This window comes from Mesocricetus auratus, unplaced genomic scaffold, assembly GCF_017639785.1.
Source record: "Mesocricetus auratus isolate SY011 unplaced genomic scaffold, BCM_Maur_2.0 Super-Scaffold_100020, whole genome shotgun sequence".
Taxonomy (NCBI): Eukaryota; Metazoa; Chordata; class Mammalia; order Rodentia; family Cricetidae; genus Mesocricetus; species Mesocricetus auratus.
In genome coordinates this window covers 19,971,244-19,997,450 of record NW_024429201.1, presented here as the reverse complement: position 1 = coordinate 19,997,450, position 26,207 = coordinate 19,971,244, and the positions used below count along the sequence as shown (strand labels likewise).

General features: G+C 40.3%; 1 protein-coding gene across 2 annotated transcripts in view; it reads right to left on the bottom strand.

The window, feature by feature from the left end:
* Nucleotides 1–26,207, bottom strand: part of Tnpo1 (transportin 1) — an 86,195-nt gene that overhangs the window by 42,126 nt on the left and 17,862 nt on the right. The window contains exons 1-4 of one of the 2 annotated variants that reach the window (XM_005065616.4): nt 10,147–10,390; nt 9,914–10,027; nt 7,599–7,674; nt 3,358–3,507 (exon numbers count right to left, since the gene is read on the bottom strand). In XM_005065616.4, the coding sequence (XP_005065673.1) occupies nt 3,358–3,507; nt 7,599–7,674; nt 9,914–10,018 (331 nt within the window). In that variant the 5' untranslated portion in view covers nt 10,019–10,027; nt 10,147–10,390. Of the gene's footprint in view, nt 1–3,357; nt 3,508–7,598; nt 7,675–9,913; nt 10,028–10,146; nt 10,391–26,207 lie in introns of those variants that run through there. The other variant, XM_040729107.1, reaches the window with a different exon arrangement.

The window sequence follows — 26,207 nt, the reverse complement described above, 5'->3', positions numbered from 1 at the left end:
GAAACAAGAAATTAAACTTGAGTGCAGTGGACACATGCCTGTAACTTCAGCTCAGGAGAGTGAATAGGAAGCAAGATCCCATCTCAAAATAAACTTGAAAAATTTTAAACCTAAAGCTGCAAATTTATTTTTATAATCAGAAATCTTCAATTAAAATATTTACTAAGTTTTTTATATGGTATAAATATTGTAATGGGTAATACAAAACCTAAAATTAGCAAATGGTCCTTGCTCTTAGGAAGCTCAGTCATTTGGCAATGTGTCATCCTGGATTGGCACAACGAGTATCGCAGAAACGGCATCTTAAGGGAAGCTAGAAATGCTGACTGACTAACAACTAACTGCACAGAAGAGCCCAAACACAAAAACCTAAAATGTCAAGAGTTAGGTTGTAAAATGCTTGTCCAGATAAAAACCCTATATACTAATAATGTAGTATGATATTATACATACCTCAAGAATTTTCTGTCAAGATTTATGAGTGAAGATCTGGTCTTCAATTCTTAGAAATGCCTTTCAGATAAACTAATTTACTTACAAAACAAGTTCCCAAAAGTGCTTTAGTCTTTTCTCATGTGAACTAAGATTAACTAATTTAAGGGGAAAAAATTCACAGATTTCTCGGAAACGAATGTTTTACAACAAGCTCGTGTTTATTTTCTTGAAGCAAAAAGTGACTTAAGGAAACAAAAGAAATCATAATCCTAGGTAATGTTTCATGTGAACTACTTCCACCCCAATAAAGTACTTTAAACTCTGGATGATGGTTTACAATCAAGTAATTATAGTATTTCCATCCACCCAATAACTTCTCCCTGCAAGTCACTCCGACTGTTCTGCCATCTTTATTCTCCAACAAAACAGGAGGAGAATGGGGGGTTTTTCTTTTTATTAAAGTTGTTCTTTGACAATTTCATACACCCTACTTATTGTCTCTCACCCTTTCTTATCTCATAGTCTTCTCAACAGCCTCTGTCTTCCTACAGATTCCCTATCCATACTCATGTCTTTGTTTTGTGATCCACCTTTGAAATCATGCACTGGAGCTTGGTGGGTTCACCAGTGTGTCTACAAATGAGGACAATAACTACAACTCTCCCAGAATCTTTCAGAAGCCAGCAGTAGTGGAACCGCCTGAACTCCTCCTCCACCCAAGACAAAGTGTTCACAGGGACAGTCTGGTGCAGTCCCAGGACAGGTGAATTTGAAGGCCATCTACTCAAAGAAGATGGTCTTTCAAAGCCCTCCTCACTAGCTTCCAAGTGCTTGCTTACATCCTTCCTACCCGCTCCTTCTGTCATGTGTCCTGAACTGTTAGAGTTACAGCTGTCTAACCTGGGCTGAACACTTAACTGCCTCCCATTCTCAACAACATGAGTGGGTGTAAATCTCTGCATGTTTTTAACCTTTTATTTTGTTATCTTGTAGAGCCACTTATCTTTACAAAGCAGATTATTTAACTGGCCCTGCTGCTTAACTATTTCAAGTTGATAGCTTTATGTAGTTAAGATTTCAGACTTTTAAATTATTGAAAATTAGTTGCCAAGTGTGGTGGCTCATGCATTCAATTTCAGCACTCAGGGGCAGAAACAAGGAGATTTCAATAAGTTCCATGCCAAGCAAAGATACAGTGAGATTGACTCAGAACACTCAGATTTTACAGCAATGTGAATTCTGGTAAGGACTGCTCAACTGGCAAAACGTATGTAAATATTCCAAAACCCCAAGGGATATTTCATCTGTATGTAAAAGTAAAGAAATGCAATAAACTAATAAAATGCACTCACTACCATTTTTGCCAGTCTTTAACACATGCCAATCATTGTTTCAGCCATTCTACCCACAACCACCTTTGAACTCATAATCACTAAATCAGATTCCAGACATCAATAGCATTTCTCTAATATTTAATTCCAAGCCTGATAAGGCTTAGGCAGTTATCATGCCTGAGGCTATGGGTTCAATTCCTAGGATCACAGGGGAACAATCCTAATAAATGCGGCTCCCAAACAGGTTCAAAAGCTGTTCGTGAAAGAAATCAAGTCTACACTCATTAAAAGATAACTTTCCAGTTAAGACACTAAGTTCTAGAATCTGGACTACATACTAAAGCAGGGTAATTAATGACCCGACAGATTAAGAAGTCATCTCACACTGAATTTCTGTATCTCATCCATTCCTTTCCTTTTCAGCTAAAATCCCATTTACTCCCTGTATGTGGATTTCTTTCCTTGGCTTTCCATAGAAATCACCGGCACACTCCACATTCTTTTTACCACTGCTGAGAGCTGGTGATGCCTTAAGGATACATGAGCGTATGAGAATAACCTACAGAACCTGAGTCTGTACCCCCAAACCACAAGTGTACCATACTCCTCAAACCTCAAATCAGAATAATGGCACTCTTGAGTACAGAAAATCCCAAGGAGTCAGAGCCTCACAGACACAAATAGTGCTTCCCAAACTTAAAGACAAACTGCATGAAACTGAGGATCCTCTCCCTGAACAAGGAACACAGAATGAGACATTGATCCGTTTCAGACTTCATTTAAACATCCTGCTGGATTAACATTGTCCCAGGCCCTGGTAAAAGTCAGTTGCTTAACCCCATGGCACTCAAGACAGTGCAGGTTTCTATGAAGTACATGTAGCTTCCTATTTCTGTGCTGAGTTGCTGACATGTGTACTGACCAGTCAGCAGTGTGCTCCCAAAGTAACTCATGCCAGCTATTACCATTATTTTACTTTACTACTACATAAACAGTTCTTCAATCCCTGACACCGCTGAACACTGAAAAGACTTAAAAAGCAAAGAAACCAAACTCTGCTGTTGGAGCAGATATAAAGCAGGTTAGTACTAGAAGCAAACAGTCTTTTTTTTTTTTTTTTTTGGTTTTTCGAGACAGGGTTTCTCTGTTTTGGAGGCTGTCGGTCCAGCCTGGCCTCGAACTCACAGAGATCCGCCTGCCTCTGCCTCCCGAGTGCTGGGATTAAAGGCGTGCGCCACCACCGCCTGGCTGAGGCAAACAGTCTTATACTTAGGACTGTTGCTATGAAACAAGACTTGCTGTACCTGCAAGAATGATACTAGAAATGACCCACTGCATTCAACAAGGAATCCCAGGTTCAAAATCTCATAGAAAAAGCAGAGGTCCTCATTCAGTCCTTGATGCCCCACTCTAACCAAATGATTCATTAGCAATCACTGGCTTTGGCTTCACAGGGTTGCAGAGCTTTTACTGCAATGATGAGCACTATAGATAAGGGTTTCTAAACAAAATTCTGCAAAAATAGCATCCTATTTCTAAAAGTAATCTAGTTATGAAAAGGACACACAATTTCTGTAACAGAACTTACCAACAGTGGCTCTGATCAGAGGAGAGGAGTCACCAATATTATTTAGACATTCACTTTTGATAAAGTCCGTCACACCGTTTGGGAAGTTCTGGAAATGAGCTTTCACATTATTCTTCAAGATCAGACCGCTCAGTGATCTTGTGGGCTCATCTGTAAGAAGCAGTAACAGTACTGAGTCCTAAGGAATCCTTACCACAAAATAAACCAACAACAATCACTTTGAAAGTATTTATATTCAAGGTTTGATTCCAACATTTCATTTTTTTCTTGCTATAGTTGGTTTTAAAAATCACAAATTATTATGGTTCAGGGTTTTTCAACTTAGGCACTACTGACATTTACAGAGTAATTAATTGGAGTAGGGCACAGCTTAGTCCGTTTTAAGATGCTAAGTGGCATTATTGGTCATAGATGTGGCATCGATGGCACCTTTTCAGACCATGGCACAGATGTCTCCTAGAAAGAAAATTGCTCCTGAAAACCACAAACTTCTTCTGGTTGGGGGAGCAAATGTGTAAGATATATAGGGTCACTTTCATGCAACATGAAGGCTATGGTTTTTACTTGTCTATCTGGGGAGACACAGTGAAGCAAAACTCTCCCAAAGCATCAGACATAAATTGACTTTCAAAGATGTTCAAGGTAGAGCAGGGGAGATAGCTCAGTTGTTCAAGGCTCATACTTCTCTTCTGAAAGATGCTTAATTCACACTAGACTAGCTGACATCTTCTAAAAGCCTGTTATTCACCAACGCTAGTACAAATATTACTACAGTCAATCCTTACACACTTTCTAGTTAGGTAATAATCCAATACACGATTGAAATTGGAACCTGAGTCAAAAAAAACTTAACACAGGACATGTTATTATTTCGAATTAATGTCTTTATCTAGTTATTATTTTTTTAAAAAATTATCTGAGCCTGGCAGTGGTGGCACACACCTTTAATCCCAGCATTTGGTAACAAAGGCAGGATCTGAGTTTGAGGCCAGCCTGGACTGTAGAGTAAGTTCCAGGAAAAGTCAGGACTACACAGACCCTGTCTCAAAAAAGAAAAAAAGAAAAAAAGAAAAAAGAAAGAGAAATTATCAGTCATGTGTAGTGGCACACACTTTTAATCCCAGCACTCAGGAGGCAGAGGTAGGTGGATCAGGTCAGCTTGGTCTAGACAGTAGAGCAGACTAAGTAGACACCCCGTCTCAAACAAAGTCACGGGGGACCACTAACTGGGAAGTCAAAGAGTCATGTGGAAGCACCTAACTCACAGTACAGCACGACCCGCACCACTCTACCCACGACCTTCCTCCTAGGGCAGCTGGAGGGGTGGCTAAGACACTAGTCACTGTTTTAGGAGACAAAAAGACCTAAGTGGTTCCCAGCACCCCCACTGGGTGACTCCTAACCACTCGTAACCCCATCTCCAGGAACCTATTTGAGGGCACCCACACACACACAGCAAACACCAACACAAACAGACAGAAACACACACACACACACAAATAAGAAAAAAAGAGTATAAAAGGCTCGTCTCACTTCTAGTTAGTATGCACACCCAAACTCTGACTAGGAAAATCTTCAGTTCCTTGGCACAAACACCCTATTCGAGTCACCACAGCAATGTGAACTAAGAGCACTTACGGCCTTACGGCAACACCTGAAAACACCTTCCTACTTCCAATTAGCATGCATTTCAGTGAGTGGCTTAAAATAAAACATTAAATTCTAAGCTTAAAACTCCATGGAAGGCCATCTTTGTCTTAGATCCTGTCCCAAGAAAAAGAAAAAGAAAAGAGAGAGAGGGAGAAAGGTTGCTATAAACAAATCCTAACTTTCTCAAGACACCACAGCTGAATAATTCAGTAATAGGTATTTTTAGTGGTATGCATTCATTCATAGGACATATATTATCTTTTTATAAGAAATATCACAAGTTGGAGAGTTTTAATAAGACACAAGGCAAAAACAATTTAAAGTATATTTCCTGGGTCCAAATTCCATTTAAAAAGACACCAATGAATTGCTTTCCACCCTTTAAAATAAGATTTTACAGCATCAGACCAGCTTTGTCCCAAGGCCTGTTCTGAACCTAAAAAGCTTACTCAGTCAGGTAACGCACGCCTGTGATCCCAGCCTGTGGGAGGCAGAGGCACCTCTTCTGAGTTCGAGGCCAGCCAGGGCTACAAAGTAAGATCCTGCCTCTAAAACAAAGAATTAAAAAGAAAACTAATACAAATCTTAACGAATCAATAACAAGATTACTAAGTAATAGGCTGGAGAGATGGCACAACAGCTAGGAGCCCTTGCTGCTCTTTTAAAAGAACCTAGGTTAGTTTTCCAGCACCCACGTGGGGGTTCACAACCACCTCTAACTCCAGTTTCAGGGGATTCTGGTCTCCACAAACAGGCATGATGTAGGTGAAGCACTCATACACATAAATCATTTAAAGAATAAGCATTTTCATGTTTTCTCTAAAGCGAACAGCATAAGGTTTTAGTATAGAGAGGTGTTCTCTCTTTCTTTCTTAAAAAAACTATGTATGGAACTCTTCTGGGCTGAAGGGAGACAAATTTATCAGTGGCATAAGAAATAAATGTTTTACACAAATACAAAACTCCCACTATATCCTTTGAAATAGACAAAATATACTTTAGGTCAAGAAAAGTGACTATCTTGTGGGTTTAATAGATCCACTATATGTGTGTGTGTGTGTGTGTGTGTGGGGGGGTGTTAAACTGTCTCTAAAATTTAAATTCTTTGTTATTCAAATTATTGATTTTTTAAAGTATCTTTACATGCCAAGAAATTCTTAACAAATAAAAAATATAATACTGTAAACAAAGATCAGAATGTCATTTATAAGCATTTTAGTTCTTTAAAAAAGTGAGCCACATGTGGTGGTATATAATTTTAATCCCAGGACTCAGGAGGCAGAGGCAGATGAATCTCTGAGTTTGAGGTCAGCCTGGTCTATAGAGTGAGTTCCAGAACAGCCAGGGCTACACAGAGAGACCCTGTATTGGTGGTGGTAAGGGGGTGCTATTCTACAAATGAACTACACCACCAGCCAAATGATTATTGACCACAAACTTGTGTATGAAGAGATTTTTCTATACTAAAAAAAAGTATATTCCTAATTATTTACCAAAGCAGAATAGTAATCACTGATTTTAAAGATAAACCAAAAGAATTTCTAGTTTAAAATCTAGACTTAGTTTTAAATTTTTACTATGCCCCACAATCACAAAAGTAACTAGGAAATCATCTGAGAAATCAAAATAATCACTAGAGTGTGGGTGAAAGATCAAATCTTTACTTCTGTAACGTGTCAGAGACTGGAGCTGAGATCTCATAGGATCTGGTGTCTAGCAGGCACTTCTAGCTGAAAGAAGCAAGACAAGTTCAATGCCTAGAGTCAGAGTCCAAACAGCTTCCTTTTCCTCTACAACTCCAAGCACAGTGTTTTCACTATGGTTTCTGAAATACCCATTGCTAAACAAGGGATAGCGCTCTCAATTTAGAGGCCAGAAAACTGTCAATACTAAGTGTCTGCAGTGTTCCAGGAAGTGATGTTCAAGTCTTATGAAGAACACACCTCACTATAATATGAGCTCGGTGAGGGCAATGTTTTGTTTTACTTGTATTTATTTCCCACAGCCTGTAAACTGTCTGACAAAGAAGTGAAGCTAATAACTTGCAAAATAAAGTCCAGAAGGACATATGGTATGTATTAGGAATAATTAAAGACCATGTTATTTAAAAAGCAGACTTTAGCTTTAAAGTACTGCAGGAATAATTTAAAATGAAAATTATAATAGTTAATGACTCCATCGTTTGTTAATAACTTTGAAATAGTATATAATCATAAGTCAGAATAAAGTTCAGAGACAACAATTATCAGAAAGCGAAGTGTTTTCATTTTGGCTATATGGCTATTCAGGGTTTTTTTTCTATAATGAACATACTCATATAGTCAGGTAATTAAACCCTACATTCAATCTGCATACCATTAAAAAAGTCATTTTCCAGTTGCAAATCATGAAGGGGGTTCTATCAGCATCCAATCAGAAGAACGTTTATTACCCATCTAAATATTAAGAGTAGCAGTAACTCTAGGCAGAACATCTGACATCCATCAATCAAAAGGCAAAATGAAATCCTCTGAAACTGATAATTCACAGTATGTAGATCTTAATAGTAATAAAAGATATTTTTAGTTATTATCTACCCAAGCTCTACTTACCTTCAGATTTTAATTTTGTAAGGACAAAAATCAAGTAGTTGTTAAAATCTGGATATTGATTGAGCTGTTCCAGTTTCTAGAACAAACAGTAGTTAAGGAAACTTATCTGTATAATCTCATAAAGAAATCAAGCATTTTAAAATCTAACAATCAAGAACCCTTTCTATAGTATTTCTAGGCTTCCACTTTTTCTAAGAATAATATTTGCTTATTGAATCAAACTTGATGTTATTTACACCACACTAGCTAGGGCTTGTCAAAAAAAAACCTTTCAGTTCTTTATGGCTAACGTCCAGCATCAAGTATATTCACTAAGTGAAGATAAGCTTCTGCATGCTCAATAAAGCAATGCATTTTCAAAAGCAGAGTTGACAACTTTAAAACATCCTAACTCAGTATTTAAGTACAAAAAGACAAAAAAATGAAAGCATCCTAAAGAAATAAAAGCGAGTTTTTGAGGTAATTAGCAAGATGGCCTTCTTTTCTTTGGACTCATTTGTTCTTTAGAATTTAAAAAGGACCAAATGCCATTTATGCCCATGTCTCTACACCAATTCTTTACCAGATATAATGTCAGTCAAATCAATTCCCTTTCATCCCAAGATATCACATGTGAGGACAGAAACTGGCAGGTAACAGTGACATAATGCTCTAAATTTTTCAAGCCCTGATTCTCAAATCAGTAGTATGCTTGTCAACAGCGTTTTAACTAAAGGAAACTAAATTAATTATTAAATAAATAAGTTAAATAAGCTTTTTACATATCAGGAATGACCTCAAAGTGCCTAGGGTCAGTATGTAAATTCTAGCAATACACTTTAGTAGAACTTCAAAAATCTAACTGCTTTCCCCAAGAAAAGCCCAAACAAGGGTTATTTGTTTTAGCATGCTGCTATTAATAAATTTCATTATTATTTTTCTGATAAGATTTATTCCCACACAACACACACATACACGCCCCTACATCTGTACAACAGTCTTCCAGTGCTCTCTCCATTCAGAATAAATCGGCTGTCTGCTGAGCAGACACAAAAGAACAGGCCACCACTAGCACTCCACAGTCCCTTCAGCCTCCCAAGTGCTGCTGGGCTTACAGAGGCCTCAGGACCACGCTTGTTCATTTGTTCTTACTCACAGAACATAGTATGTCCTCAATACACAGAATAAACTGTACACACTACTGGACTGCCACAAACACCATACTTCGTACACAATAGGTATTTAAGACAAGAAATTAAAATACTTACTGCTACAGAAATTACAATGCAATTCTGGACTTGGCTAATATTTAGAAACGAATTATTTTGTAAAACAATACTAACATTTTTCAACTTCTATTGACAACACAAATTAAGAGTTATCTACAGTGTGGTTCAGATAAAAGCTCCACTGTACCCCAAACTTATTTTCCCTAGTCTCAAAGGTATTGAAACAAAATGGCTTTTTAAACAAGTAGACCTAAATCACTATCGCCTCCATTTTTAGTCGGGCAGTGTCATATTAAGTCATCTATTGGAAGGCGGAGGTTACAGCAACGCAGTACTTTCTTGAAACCCTCTAGTAACTTCACTTCTGTGGTATTTTAAAATGAAACAAGCTCAAAAGCCAGGGACTTATTTACTAAATTCCCTTTTAGATGACTGTGCTGCTTACTGAAAACAGGAGAATTTGCTGCGAACACAGCAGACCTAAGTTCTTAAAGAATTAACTTGCTTGGACTTCGCAAGGGTTAACTGGTTGAGATCTGCGTGCTCGTTCCTTCTGGAGCCTGCAGGAGCCCTCCACCCATGCATCCTGCAAATGCCTCTCTCTTCAAATGTGGCTACAGGACCGCTACACCAGCACTCGGCACACAGTAACCTCTGGGGTAACTGTAGTCCAGCCGTGGGCCAAAGCTTCATCCCACAAACCTCACTGGAGCTCCACGGAGGCTCAACAGGTGTTAACCGGAGCACTACCGAGCAGCCAGGCTTTCCGGCGCGGCTGGAGAAAGCCCGGGGCCCTCCAGACAGTTCAAACCCCGCGCCAGCTCCACCCCCGGCCGCGCCGCGCCGCGCCGCTCAGTCCCGCGTAGGCCCGGCGCCCCCGCCCCGCCGGGCATTGTGTGGGCCCGGCCGCTCCCGCTCGGCGGCGGGGACGTGGCGGCCCGGCACGTGTGGCCTCCCCGGCGGCGGCCCGGAAGCAGCGGCCGAGCTCCACGCGGCGGCGGCGGCGGGCCTGGAGGGCTGCGGCCGCGTGCGCGAGGCCGGGCGGGGGCCGCGGGCTGGCGGGAGGGGCGGCGGGCGGCGGCGCGAGGCCCCGCACGGCAAGGATACTTGTTGCACGGTCCTCTGGATGGTGGTGTCTGGAGACTGGGACTCCTTGAGCAGCTGCAGGATCTGCTGAAGCCCTTGCTCGTCAGGTTTCCACTCATACTCCATCTTGGTTTGCTGCACATAAAGCCAGACACAGGAAGAGACGAGCAGATGTTAGTCTCGCGCACAGGCCCGCCGCGCGTCCGCGAACCCGCCCGCCGCCGCCCAGTCCCAGCCCCAACCGAGGCTCGGACCCGAAGCCCGGCCGGACCGCTCCACAGCTCCGCGCCAACGTCCGCTGTGCCTGTGCCGCCGCGGCCGCCTCGAGCGCCAGGAGCCGACCAGACTGAGTCACCGCGAATTTGCAATCTGGCCCCAAGATCCGCTCACGGGAGCCCCCTGGGTCCTAGTGCCACGGAGCGCTCTCGGACCAACCCGACTCATTGAGCCAGCCTAGTCACACTGAAGGCTACTCAAAAGCAAGCCCTTGCGAGAAGCCCCTGTAGAAACAGGATTCGGCTCATTCTTTTTTAAATTAGCGTGGTGGAATAAAGACAGCGACCGGAATGGGGGAAACATCGGCAACTCCCCTGACAGTTCAATAGTGAAAATAAAAGCACCTTACTTTAGTATAAAAAGCTCTATATTAGTCGTTCAAATAAAATATTAAGGGCGCGTTGCAATCATAACCACACCTCAAAAACATTAAATGCAACCTTTGTAGAACGTCAGTGGAAAAAATGCATCCTTTTATAAACCTCAATTTATGAACTCAAATAAGTGAAATAAATTCCATCAACAAAAAACTAACTGCCTCCCATAAAGGGATGTGGAAAGACGGAGAAGCAAGAAAAATAATGCAGTTTACAATGGGGTAGTGTTTAATTCGGTTCAAGTATTCTCACCAGTCACCCCCGATTTGAGTCTCAAACCTAGTGAGGTGCGTTGTTTGCTCCCCCAAAGCTGAACACAACGCTGAGCACATTACTGCAAAGGTTAATCGGTTGACTGGGAATTAAAGTGTGAGCTGCATCTGCTACAGCAAACTGAGGCTACTATATCAATGACATAGTTTCATTAAAATTCAATTCTTGAGCAAAACCAATAAAACCGAAGCATTACCTGTGAATTATTTTTAATAAGCAGACCTATGAGAGGTTTGGTGAAGGAGAGGATTTTTAATTGACTACTACCATAATGATTTAGCAAAAGCCTTTCTAGCAGGTTCATTTTTTTCCTCTGGTATTACTACAATCCTCTCATTGTCCTTGCCCTCTCCTTCATTTTTAAAAATAAGTCTTCCCCTCCTCTCCTTCATTGTTTTGTGCTTCCTATCTGTAACATGACTTTGCTTAACATCTTCCATTGGCTCCCTAAACAGGGCAAACAAAAATCAATTGTTCTTCCAAAGGAACAACAACAACAACAAAAAGCAACGAACAACTACTCCAAACCCACAATCCACAACCCTCATCTGGACACAACAAATATTGCTATACTAAGGTTTTTGTTCCAGTTTTCCTAGGATCTGTTGATATTATAATGTTTTACATTTATATACCATGTATTTTTTACATTATGCTAGTCAGATTTTCATTTCTTCATTAAGTGGTTTAAGAAAAAAATAAAACATACAGTTTTCCATTATATTTCTGGGCTGTAATTTTTAAAGTTTTAATTGACATAGTCACAAAACTGTGTAAATTATAAGCACATAACCAGATGGACATTTCTCCTACTTAACCCACACCCAGGTTCAGGATGGAGGTCTCTCATGCTCGTTGGCACAATAAACCCTTGTATAATTTCTATCAGGTTATTCTCTTCTAACGTCCAAAGCTTTTTTAAAACTGTAAGAACTATTATACTAAACAAGATGGCCACACAAATAAAGTTGATTCAATCCTACCAGCAAGCTTAACTCTCTGAGATAAAGATTTTAATTTGGTAGATTTTTACAATGTTCTCCCGTCTCAATTACATATAGTGTTATGACTGGAATATGAAATGTCCCCCACAGGTTCATGCGTCTGAACCCTTGATCTAGATGGTTATACCACTGAGGGATGTGGTGCAGAGCTTCAGGAGGTGGCACCTCCCTGGAGGAGACGGGTCACTGGAGGTGGGCTGAGTTTATGGCTTTAGACTTGTCTGCTCTCTGCTCCCTGCTCCTTTGACCACTCCTAGTATACGGAGCCACAGGGTACATGCTTGGCTACCATGATGAACGGTTTTCTGCCACACTATAGACCATCCCCATCAAATCAACTTTGCTCCTGCATATTACTTCTCTCAGAGAACGTATCACAACAATGGGAACAAATAACTAATGCACATTTCCTTCTTTGTTAGATAATACTCCATGCTACACTAATACTAACTCTACAACCTTTCATATATAATAGACCCCAACCATCATTCCAGGCCAATGCATGCAGTTAATACCTGCTGAAATTTAGTCTACTTATTCCCTCAGGGCCCTTTGAATGAGAAACTAAAGCCAGGTACTAACAGTCTCCCATTCCTCAGAAAAGCACACCCATTCTAAAGGTGGTACCCAAAAGACCTAATATATTATCAGAATTATTTCCACACTTCCGTCTCTAGACCTGCATTCAAATAAGCAGGACATTCATTCATCCATTCATTCATAGTCAGGGTCTCACTATGTAGCCCTAGCTGTCCTGGAACTATGTAGACCAGGCTGGTTCAAAGATTGCCTGCCTCTGCCTGGGTAATGGGATCAAAGATGTGCTCGATTATACCTGCCTCTTTATTTTTTTTCACAAACAGATTAGTATTAAGAATATCTCATTTCAGCTAGGTCTGGAGGCAGAGGCAGGCAGATCGTCTGAGTTAGAAGTTAGTCTGGTCTATAGAGGGAGTTCTAGGAGAGTCAGCATTACACAGAGAAACCCTCTCTCAAAACAAAAACAAAAGACTAATATCTAATTTGTCAGACAATGCTGATAAGTGATCCCCAATACCTTATTAAAGTTGTCTGTTAACAAAAGGCTCTGAAAAATATTTGATTTATAATTGTTACTTTGAACTTCTGTTATCACTTTTTAGTAACTGTGGCAAAGCAAAGCATGGTGGCATGTGGCTATAATCCCAGCACTCAGGAGGATCAGTCAAGAAGATCAAGAGTTCAAAGCCAGCTTAGGCTACCTAGCTCAAATCTGCCATAGCATAATAAAGTATAACATTGCAATTACAGATATGTAAAATTTACCACTTTAGCCATTCTTAGTGCACAGTTCAGCAGCGTTAAGCACATTCTCATTGTACAACCATTGCCACTATCATCTCTAGAGCTTACCACAGCTTACTAGTAATTCAAATTAGGAAAAACCCTATCTCAGAGTAGACAGAACCATTTCAGAATCAATTAGATAACATGATAACCAAGCATACCAGCTTTATATGAAGTAGAAACCATTTACTGTTTAAAGAACATTTATGTTAAAGAGAATATCAAAAGTAATAAAAATTTTCTTCTAGCATTTAAATAATTACTGGCTGACATACTTTTTTTTTCATAGTTGAAGACTAACACCTAAATGTCTCAAAAAAAGAAGTAACAAACAATGGTAGATAAAAATCCAAAAGGCAGTTCTTGGACAGTCACCTACAGGCAATAAGATCTATGAGTTTGAAGATCAGCCTGGTTTGCATATGAGCTCCAGGTTAGCTAAGGCTTCATAGTGAGACTCTGTCTCAAAAAGTATAAATAAACACATTTTTGAGAGATGAAGACTAAAGTGCTATAAATCTTAGCAGCTATAAAAACCTAGGCAAGTAAATCAATCCCTCTGAGCCTTAGTTTCCCATTTATTTATTTATTTATTTATTTATTTATTTATTTATTTATTTATTTAGTGTGCATTGCTCTGCCTGCATGTGTCCCTGCAGGCCAGAAGGGGCACCAGAACTTATTATAGATGGTTGTAAGCCACCATGTGGTTGCTGGGAATTGAACCCAGGACCTCTGGAAGAGCAGACAGTGTTCTTAACCTCTGAGCAATCTCTCCAGCACCCTAAGCCATCTCTCCAGCTCCAGTTTCCCAACTATTACATGGGGAGATATACCAGTTCCAAATTAAATTATAAATACCTGGCATAGAATATGAATGACTTGGAAAAAAGGTATTTATAAGAGTTATTGTCCACGGGGCTGGAGAGATGGCTCAGTGGTCAAGAGCACCAGCTACTCTTCCAAAAGATCAGACTCCATTCCCAGCACCCACATTTCAGCTCACAACTGTTTGTTACTCCAGTTGGGGGGGAGAAGAATCTGACATCTTCTGGCCTTCACAGGCAACAGTTATATGTGGTGGTGAACGGATACATGATAGCAAAACCCCATCACACATTTAAAAACAAAAAAAAAAAGCCAGGCATAGCATGTTTAATTCTAGCACTCAGAAGGCAGAGGCAGACGGATCTCTGTGAGTTCAAGGCCAGCCTGCTTTTATAGTGAGTTCTAAGACAGGCAGAGCTACAGAGTAAGACTCTGTCTCAAAAAAATCCACCCCTTCCCCGCCAAAAAAAAAAAAAAAAAAAAAAGAAAAGAAAAAAGAAAAAGAAAAAAAAGGTTAACTGACCGCTCTTCTAGAGGACCAAGATTGGGATCCCAGCACCCACAAGGCAGTTCACAACCATCTGTAAACCTAATCCCACGGCTCCAATGCTCTCTTCTGTCCTCTTTCCAAGAGCACATGTGGTGCACCTAGTCTGGTTGAACAAATATTTGTTAAATACTACTGTGTTGCCATTCAACTGAATAAATATGAAGTTGAGCAATTATCACAGGCTAGGTAAGCACTGGAGATTCTGCTAGGAAAGGGAGAAGTGTTTCCCTCATCTGCTTCAAAGCTCTTCCCCCATTTCGATTAAATGCAAACAACTATTTGCCAAATAGTCAGAAGTTTCCACCTCCATGTTGCATCACTGTGAAGTGATACATGTTGCCATCAGTGACAGTACTTTCCCAAAGGTAAATAAGGTGTGGTAGCGTTCCAAAGGAAACATGCATGATCACCTTTCAGCAACACTGCAGTTTTGCTCCCAGAAAAGTGTGTGTGTGTGTGTGTGTGTGTGTGTGTGTGTGTGTGTGTGTGTGTGTGTGTACATAACAACCTTGCCAAAAGTCCCATGTGTATATGTAAATAAGAGTAAGGCTATTGTCTCTGAAAACTATATACATATTTTTGTTTCACCTGTATGAATAGACATTCTAGTGGAGCACTTGAAAAATCATTCAGGGTGGCTTAGGACAGGTCTTCCCAGTAAACATCCACCACCCCTATCTAACCCTATAAATGAAGAGCACCTCTCAATCATGACATCATTCACAGCCTGCAGCAATGCCTCAATGGAGAAAGGCTATGGCAAGGTAAGGGTCTGAGACTAAGACAACAGAATACTAATCCATAGGAGGCATGGAAAGGGCTTCCTTGAAGAACTGACTTTTCACTTAAGATCTAACGTCCAAAAGCAAGCATGAGGAAGGCGGAGGCTGGGGGTGTATGTGAGGGCGCCTTTAAAGACCCCTGGCTGGTGAGTAGACACATTGTGGAGTGGGTGAAAGGCACAACCACTTAAAGACCCTCCTACCAGGGGAGCCCACCTCTGCTCTAGACTCCAACACTTTAGGCTAACTTTTACATAGGTTTTGAAAACCCCTCAGGCTCCAGTGACAGCAGGAGGAGCCACAGGAAACCCAATTGTCCAAACCATCTAAAGCAGAGTTCCAGTGGCCTTAAACTGTGTAAGACTCAAATGCTGTTCTCTGTGTGTGGGGCATGGTGCTGCTCGTTTTTATTCCCAGCACTCAGGAGGCAGAGGCAGAGCCTGGTCTACAAGGTGAGTTCAAAGCCAGCCCATCTAAAACAACAACAAAAAACCCAATGTATTATTATGTGATTAACAGTGGTAGTTAATATTTTTGGGGGAGCCAAGCAGTCTTCTAAGCACTTACATATGATAACTAATTTAATTTGATTTCATGATATGGTATTGGTAGTAAGCACAAGCAACGGATAGGCAAACTGACTCAGGGAAGTTACTTGTCTATGGTTACTCAGCAAGCAGATGACAATACTGTGACTCAACCCTAACTAGAGTCGTTATGCTGTAACCCCAGTACTGAGGAGGGTAAGGGAGATCCCAAGCTCAGGACCCTGCCTCCAAACATTAAACAAAGCATAACAAAACAAAAACCATCCATGACTCTTCTCTAGTATCAAATCTGGGTCCAGGCCTCTGATATGGTATTGCCTTTCCAACAGAAATATCAGTCTGTAACCTGGGAAACTAACTGTGTGAGGTAAAAGAGTAAAGCCATTATTTACCACTGTAAAAATCCTAATAGATTTGAAAAATCAGTATGTAGTCTGAAAATATAACAGTGCAATATTTTGACAGTTAAAAATGTTCAAAATCTAAATTTTCACTAAGTCCTCTTGTTGTACATACACACCATGTATTACCTTCATTTAAAGAGCATGTAAATCAAAGTGGAGCTTGAAAATCATGTGTTGGATTGTTTGCAGAATAAAAATTTAAGGATAGGCTCCTACAGTAAATAAATGTCTCCTACTTTGGTTTTTCCCTGGGAAAACAGATATCCATGGGGTGAGAAAACAATATCCAATGGGTGAAAGAGGGGAGGGTGAAGCAAAGCTAAGACTTGGATCTAACAGAGTTCAGAAACTGGTCTCAATTAGGCTGAAAGGCAACAAAGACAATGGGGGAGGGGCATGGTGCTGAGCTTCATACATGCAAGTACTGTATACTGGGCCATATTCCCAGCAAGACAGTATATTTAACTTGGTATTTGACACCTGAGTTTTAAAACACTCTTGGCTGGTTGACTGCTTAGGGTAAGTGGTTCAATTAGCCACCTGGAAGAAATATGCTAAGTTAAAATTTTAATTTTCCAGTATTACTAATTTATTGCTGCCAAAGGACTGGAAGAGAGACAGAGAAAACAGAAATGAGGGAAATTTTAAATAAATGTATTCTTAGCATGCAGAAGATCTTTGATCATTAGATGTGTCACTCAAATGCAAAAGTATGCACACCAACATTAAAAGGTGGGGTATCTTAGTGACTTAGTGACAAGGGAAAAAAGCTTGATCCCAAAATCTAACCCAGTCTACAATCAGGCACTTCTTAGACTTCAGCTTAGTTGACATGCACAACAGTGTGAGGAGACAGATATTAATCCTCCACATACAGGCACAAGTTGGGAGAGGTTATGCAGCCTATTCAACTTACATGTGGCAAAGGGGGCTATTCAACACCAAATTATGATCCCCAAGTCTGTACAGAGGTGAAATAACAGTAGTCCACGTGCCAGACTTTTCACTGCTGTTTAATTCTATGCCTATTATTATCTCTACTTTCCAAAGGAGGATGAAAGCAGTGTCCACTCATAGACAGTATAAACAAAAAGCCAGGATTCTAACCTAGGTCTGCCCGACTAGGGCCAACACACACTACCCCATTATTCTCTTTGTCACTCCATGTGTGACTAGCTCTTCACAGAACTTAGCAGTGGGGAAACAATGAACATTCTTGGGGACTTTGTTTTTCCTTATCATATGTATCACTAAGAACTCAGCAGCCTTCTTGATTCTACTTTCTCCAATTCAATCAAGTCAGGTGTGGTAATTGTACCTTGTTTTTAGAGTGCCTTCCGGGGGTGGGGGGTGGGGTGGCGTGGCCTTTGTGTGTGTGAAGGCCATCCTCAGGTACTGTCTACTTTATGAAACAGTGTCTGTCATGCCTAGAGCTCACCAATTAGACTAGGCTGACTGGCTACCTGGAGCTCACTCTGACTCCCCAGTGCCGGGAACTGTTACCATGTAACACCATGTCTGGTTTTTTGCCTCTGTGTGTATGTGTGTTTAATGTGGGTGTTGGAGATCAAACATGTCTTTATGCTGGCAGAGCAAGGCACTTTACCAACAGAGGTATCTCATCAGTCCCATTTTTTAGAGTTTAACCTTTACATCTTTAATTAAAACAAAAGGCTGATAGGACCAGTATCTTGTTATATTTAACTTTTGGTAATACTTGTCATTTGCAAAAACATAAAAAATAAAACAGCAGCTCCTTGTTGAGTTCTGTGACAAATTTAGCCATCATAGTTGGTCTCCATCTCCATGTATCTTTAAGCAACTTAAGCTAGTGGTTTCTAAACTCCAACTATATATTATAATCACTAGAGACCTGCAACCAGACGAGAACCAGTCTAACTGACTCTATCTGCTTCTGCTTCTGTAAATGTTCATTGCTTCTTACTCTAGTGAGCAATTTCTGAACTAAAAATGACAAAAAGAGAAGAAAAGGAAGAGAACGAAGATTTAACTGGCTAATATGGAAGCCTAACTGTCAGAAGGCTGATGAAAATCAAAACTTAGGAGTATAATGCTCAAAGTTACTTAGTAATTTGTACGATAGAGCTGGAGATGGCACAGTGGTTAGCAGTGGGTACCATTTTTGCAGAGGACCTAAGTTTGATTCTCAGGACCAACAGCAGGTGGCTCACAACCACCTGTAACTCCAGCTTCAGGAGTATCCTAGACCTTCCAGGTTCCCAAGTGTGCTCTCTCTCTCTCTCTCTCTCTCTCTCTTCTCTCTCTCTCTCTCTCTCTCTCTCTCTCTCGTGTGTGTGTGTGAGTGTGTGAGTGAGAGAGAGAGAGAGAGAGAGAGAAGAGAGAGAGAGAGAGAGAGAGAGAGAGAGAGAGAAGAGAGAATAAATCTTAAATAATTTGTACTTTACAGCACAGACATGCCAGAGGCTTTGTCATTTAATGGGTAGTGCTAGGTAAAGCACTGGTACTGAGTGATTAAAACCACCTGTTAGTATTTAACCATCTGTACTGGCCTGTCCTTGGGGTTCTGACGGGATACACCCTCAGCTGCAGCCACTAAGAGCACCAACTGTGCCTATTCACTATGTTCCCTTTTAAAAGGATCCTGCCCACCTCCCATCCTCTCTCTCTTTCTCTCCCTCTCTCTGTCCCCCCCTTCTTTCCTTTCTCCTCTCTCCCTGGAGGCCGGGCCCCATTTCCCCCCCTTTTAGTCATCCCTTTCCCTAATTAAAAAAAAAAACCTCTGCTTGAACCCTGTCACATGGTGTCTTTCTCTTGTGCACAACTTTTCTTAAATTACAACAACATCAGCATCAGATAAGCTACTGTTCGTACTAAATGAAAGGAATTGGAAAAAGAGAGCAGGCTAAAAAGAAAAAGGACAAATCAGCTGGGTGGTGGTGGTACATGCCTTCATCCCAGAACTCGGGAGGCAGAGGCAGGTGAATCTCTTGTGAGTTCGAGGCCAGCCTGGTCTACAGAGTGAGTTCCAAAACAGCTAGCGCTACACAGAGAAACCCTGTCTCGAAAGAAAAAACAACAACAAAAAACCCCAACCAAAGCTTCTTCCTGTGAAATATCTGAAACTGTTAAGTCAATAAGAGGAAGGGTCCAATACTTTAGACACTATTGTACATATTTATCAAGTGAGCCATGCTGGTACAGTCAGCAGAAAAATAAGCTGACTTTAAGAAAACAACTAGATAGCACAAGGGATAACCACTACATACCCTTTTGATGACAAGTGTGTCATCTCTGTTAGACTGCTCTGAAGTTCCCATTGAGACTGCCCTGCTATTCCTTATTCAAATCCCCGATCATCCCTAAGTACAATGCATTGACACAGTATCTTATCATTTCAAGGAAAACAGAACAAGGAGCACAGTGCTACATTCACTCTCAAGGACTAAATCAGAAACCGGCTAGAGCACTTTCAAAAGTAAAATAAAATGGTTAAAAAGCAGTAAGCAGTTAGAAACGCAATTAGCAGCAGTGTTTACCTAATCCTCCATTTGTTCACTAAAGCCCACTCTCTCATGTCAGGGGTGTGGCTCAGTAACGTTCAGCCATAGGGGATGGACACAGCCGGAAAACACAATAAAGGAAATTAATTTTTAAAACATATTTTTATACTTATTTAACTTTTGTGTGTATGTGTTTTTTATCTGCAGGTATATGCATAAACCACAATTGTGTCCTGTGCTCAAGGAGACTAGAAGAAGATTTCAGAGCCCCTGAAACTGGAGATAGAGTTGTGAGGCCCCATGTGGGTCTGGAAACTGAACCCAAGTCCTCTGTAAGAGCAGCAAGTGCTAGTAACTGCTGAACCATCTCCCCCCCCCCCTTGTGCTCAGAAGTCCATTTTTGTAGTATTAGTTCCTAGACTGAATACTGTCATTCTCATACATACATATATGATATATATATATATATATATATATATATATATATATATATACACATCACTGCCGACAACTCCCTGATTTTACCTTTTTCAGTGAACTTTCTAAGCAGCAGTTAATTATCTGTGAAATGGAGCCAATGAAAAGATTAAATAGGGACATAAAGAGCCACAATAGTATCTGTCCTTCACACTACACTCCCTATTAAAACTGTCACGAAAACTCAAGATTTACCCATGTCAGTCTGCCCCACTGAATAAGTCAGGTGAAGATTATATGAATTAGTTTTGTATTACCAAAGAACATTCAACAAAGATGAACTGTTTAATTTGCCATTTAAGTGGGAGGAGTGTTGCTGTGGCTTGAATGTCACACTAAAACTTACTTTCCAGAGGATAGATAGTAAAAAGTGGGGTCTTTAGAAGGTGAAAAGGGCTTAGGAGAGGGTTGAGGCAGACTGTTGGCCCTTCCATTCTTGCTCAGCTGAAAGTTACAACCACAAGAAGATACAGCAAAAAACTAGGAAGGACTCCACCCAATATTTTGTTATAGTGGCATGAACAGACTTAGACAGGTGATACCACAGAACCAGAAAAAACTGAAAAAAATATTAGAGGAACATGAGAAACAGAAGACAAGAAAATCAAGAGGTAGAGATTAAATCAAATAAGAATTTAATATGTTTGCAAAAATTATGTAAGAGAAAACCACAGTTGTTGGTTGGTGGTGACCTTCATAGTGTGCAGAGGCAGATAAAATATATCACAAGAAAACTTTCATAGTCAAAAAGTGGTGAAAATAATGACAAATAAAAGACTCTACCATATAACTAAGTTTTAGTACAAAAAGCAATACTACATAGTCTGAGTGTTCAAATATGTCTTCCTTTTGAAAAACCTTTATATTGAAATTATTCTAACATTATTAATTTGACAAAGTAAAATATACACACTTCCATCACTATACAGTGGTTCACACATCCCTATTTTTATGATGTGCCAATATTTTAGTTAAAAAAAAATCTCTTGGCTTTGTTTCCTACTTTCTTTTGTCTTCTATCCTCTGAGGGCATTTTCTAATAACTGCTGTTAGACTGACTTGCAACACACCTAAATGGTATGGAGGACAGCAGGGAATCACCAGAGATTTACCATGGCTGGGGCATGAATAATAAACCCAACTTTGGCTAATGTCACTGAGAACAACTTGGAATCATGAGCTGAAATAATCTGTTGTCCTTTTACTATAACAAAAAAAAATGAAGCTAAATGAGAAATATAAGGGTAATAAACTAAGGCCAAGCATGGCGATGCACATTTTAATCCCAGCATAGCACTGGGGAGGCAGAGGCAGGCGGATCTGAGTTCAAAGCCAGCCTGGTCTACAAAAGAAGTTCTAGGTAGCCAAAGCTACCTAAAGAAACCCTGCCTTGAACCCACCAACAAAACTAATAAATTACAAAAAAAAAGGAATTTTGAAACTGCGCTGAACACAGGATAATGATAACCAAATATATACAAGAAATTATTTGGTTATGAGTATATGATCCTAAAACTGAATATTGGCCTAGTACTAACCCTTAATGAAGTCTCATTCACAAGCAGAGTTGATTTAACTTCTCATTCATCCCCATAACCCCACAAAACTGGAATTCATCAATTAAAATCTAACTACAGTTACAGAATAACAACAGCATTTAACCATGAGAATAAAAAGCACTAGACAGCAGTGAGCCAATCCTTAAAAAATAAGGCTCAGAAATCAAAATTACAAATTAAGAGGAAGAATCTTATTTCCCATTTGAAAACCAGAGCATCTATTTTTATGAGGCCTTTTCTACCTTCATGTTTGAATGGTACATTGACATCTGATAAACACCTCAGGAAAGTCATGGGCCCCTTCCCTAAGGAATTAGTAGCTCAGATGCTGTGTCTGGGGAAAGGGTCATGGCAAAGCTTACTGTGTGACCTCATTTCCTAAACACAACTGATGAAACTTCAGACAATGACCTTCCATGTGATGAATCCTAGTACAAAAAGATGAGCTTTATTTAATTTCCTCTCCTAGGAAGATGACCAGGAAATACTAAGAGATTTACAATTTGCCTGTTCTAAAAGCTCAAGCTAAAAGGTCACAACTAGTAGGCAGGTAGCCACACCCAAGATAAAATGACACAGATCAGAGGTTCTAAGCACAGAGAATGGAGCAGCACAGAGGAATGCACAGCACTGAGCATGAGCAGTGCCTTGCTTCCTGATTATCTGTAATTCTAACCCATGAAACGTAAATGGGCATCACCTTTGCTTTCAAAATAATGGAATGTGTTTCTTCTTGAAAAAAGTATAGCCAGAGCCTGGCATGGTAGTATATGCCTTTAATCCTAGCACACTGGGCGCAGAGGCAGGCAGATCTCTGAAAGTTGAAGGCCAGACCGTTCTACACAGATAGCTCCAGGACAGCTAGGACTACATAGAGTCCCTGTCTCAAAACAAACAAACAAACAAACAAACAAACAAACAAACACAATCAAAAAGAAAAAAAGAGCTTAGTTAGAAAATAGATACCAAACAGCTATTCAAATAGCTATCATATAATCATATGTTATGTGATTATATAACAATAGGACAACAAACTTCCCCAAATGTTTTTGTTTCACCTGAATATTTGTAGTTCACTGGGAACTGAGTTGGTACAATGAGGGCTCATGGTCATCTTGGGAATGCTTTTCCTTAGCTTGTACAACCAGCATGAATTTGCAAGTGAGCATCTAAGTCTGTGAGAGGTACTGGGTATAAGGAATCTATCCAGAAGGTAGAGAGGAAACTGAGTAGAGTAATTCCAGCAGCCAGTAAAGGCATGCACCCTCCTTTACTTAAAATTCTTTTGTTGTCGGGCGTTGTTGGCGCAAGCCTTTAATCCCAGCACTTGGGAGGCAGAGGCAGGCGGATCTCTGTGAGTTCAAGACCAGCCCGGTCTACCGAGCGAGTTTCAGGACAGGGTCCAAAACAATACAGAGAAACCCGGTCTCGAAAAATCAAAAAAAAAAATTCTTTTGTTATCCACTTTTCTTCCTTCCTTCCTTCCCTCCTCCCCTCCTTCTCCTCCCCCTTCTTCCTTCCTTTCTTTCCATCCTTTGTTTTGTGTGAGTGCGTGGCTGTGTAATGCATATTTGCAAGTATATATGAAGGCCAGAGGACAATCTCAAATGTTCCCCATGTAGCAGGCGTTGGTGGCGCACACCTTTAATCCCAGCACTCGGGAGGCATAGGCAGGCGGATCTCTGTGTGTTTGAGGCCAGCCTGGTCTACAGAGCGAGTTCCAGGACAGCCTCCAAAACAATACAGAGAAACCCTGTCTCGAAAAACCAAAAGAAAAAAAAATCAAATGTTCCTCATGCACCATCTACCTTTATTGTATATGTTTTTAAACTAGACTCTCAGTGACCTAGAACTTGCCAAATCTGCTGGGCTAGCTGGCCAGAGCACCCGGGGAAAGCACTTTTGCCTCCAAAGTCTGGCACAATACAGGCGCCACTATGCCTAAGGTTTTAAAGTCGGTTCTAAAGATCCAAGTCCTTTGAAGGCAAGCACTTTACTGACTGAGCTATCTCTCCAGCTCCCTCTTCCACTTTCCATTTTGAGGAAGGGCAATCGCCTCATAACACCCACTTAATGAACGCTTTATCCAAGTGAGAGAGGTAGGACAGTGGCACCTTTTCCTACTGTGCCAGTTTTAGGGTACTGCTTGTTTCTCAAGATCCTTCACAGTTTCTCTATCTCCAGAGGTAGCACTATGTTTAAGTTGGTAGACAAATACATGCTTTATTTGGACAAATGTGAAAGGGTCTCCAGCATGGTACATCAGTACAAACAAGTATGTTCTCATAACTATCTGGGAAACTAATTTAGAACCACAGATATACATAAGAAAAAGTTCACAAAAGAAACTCCAGCTGGGCATTGGTGGCGCACGCCTTTAATCCCAGCACTCGGGAGGCGGAGGCAGGAGGATCTCTGTGAGATCAAGGCCAACCTGGTCTACAGAGCGAGCTCCAGCACAGCCTCCAAAACAATACAGAGAAACCCTGTCTCGAAAAACAAAACAAGAAACAACAACAACAAAAAAGAAACTCCAGCATTACACACACACACAATGGAGCCAAGGCTGTGATGAAGCCACTTAACCACAGTAGAGTCAAATTAACACAGTCTGCTGGAAGTCAACTCAATGTGTATGAGCCTTATAGTCTTATGCTCTCTACCCTCAGGGTTATTTTTCTGAGCATGTATTCTGAGACTACTAAATAGAGAAAAGGATTAATTTAGATAGATTCCAGGGTATTTCTGTTCTCTGTTAATCTACAGGTAAGTAGCATAACATTTAAGTGATGAGCTATGTACAACACAGCATCAAAAAGGTAGTAATTTCTGTGATGACATGAAAAGTATTTGTGCCTAGGAAGTAAAAAGAAACAGAAGGTGCATCCAGAGTATATAAAGTACTGTATGAACTATGATGCTATCATAACTGTAACATATAAATACCTTTATCTGGAAAACTAATTTAGAACCAAAAGACAATTCATAAAAGAAAATTCACAAGAGAACACAAACAACAAAAGTTAGTAGGTTATCAAAGTGTTTATGTCATAGGGTCTTTAGGTCTTTATTTCTCCTTAAAACCTTTTAATACTGTGAGTTTATAATGCTTGTGATGAAAAAAATCTATCTTCCCAAAGTGTAGTCATTGGAAATCATATAGAGCAGGAACTCCAAAGAATGTCCCAGGTTCATGACATAATGCTGCCTGCCATTCAAAGCTGTGACTTAAGTCATGGAGCTTAAATTACACTTTTAAAATGTGTTAAGAAGGCACAGAAGGAGCTGGAAAGCCAGCTCAGTCACTAAGAGCAAGGACCAGGGTTTGATTCTCAGTACTCACATGGCAGCTCAAAACTATCTGTGTGAAATCCAGTTCCAGTATCCAACACCCTCTTCTGGCCTCTACCAGCCCCAAGCATGCAAATGGCACACAGACACACAGGCAGTAAAATACCAGCCACAAAATAAATAAATGAAATTAAAAATAATTTTAAAAAGACAGCATAAATCTTTTTGAAAGGCACAAAAGCATGAAATAGTGTAGAAAGTGGTTTTTGAGTGAAAAAATTTGGAGGTTCTCACACTTACAGGAGTCCAGTCTTTGAGGCTAGTGAGATAGATAGCTCTGTTGTGAAGAGCACTGGTTGTTGCCCTTGCAGAGGACCGGGGTTGGATTCCTAGCACTCACATTGTGGTTCACAGCCATTCCTAACGCCAATTCTAGGGAATCCGATGCCTGCTTCTTCCACCTCGACAGGCACCAGCACACAAGTATACAAAAGATGCATACACATAAATAAGTCTTTAAAATTTTCAAAGGAGTCAGATTTAATTACCTGTAAGATCCATGGACCTGGGGCCACTTTCTCCCAGATTATGCCACTAAATTAGTAAACAGAATGATTAAAAAAAACAACCTTCATAGAAATAAAAAAAAAAAAAGAACAAAGCACTAGTTCAGCTTTTGCAGGCTGATAGAATTATATCGGAAAGCTGTTTCATAGTTAGAGTCCTGGACACAAAGAGGGCTGGTTGAATATCAAAGGACAGAAACTTTGTGTTCTTTAGAGAACAAAATAAGTTCATTCGTGATAACCGCTCTAGCTCTATGTGGAGCCTACTTTAACAATGTTATCACAGGAAAAGATTGATATTCAGACTGACTTAAACGTAAAACACTAAATAAAGACACAGAGATGCAGTAACACTGCTCAAAATTTAACAAAAGAACCAATGCCATAGTTATGCTGGATTTCAAAGGAAATAAGATTGTAAGCAGCTTTTAGTAATTTCCTAATTTTTCAAGACACTGACACATAATTGTGAAAATGCCATGCAGGAAAACACCCACAAATAACTCAAACAACATGGTCAGAACTAACAACAACAACAAAGTCTTAAAATGTGAAGCTAAAAACAAAGCGAA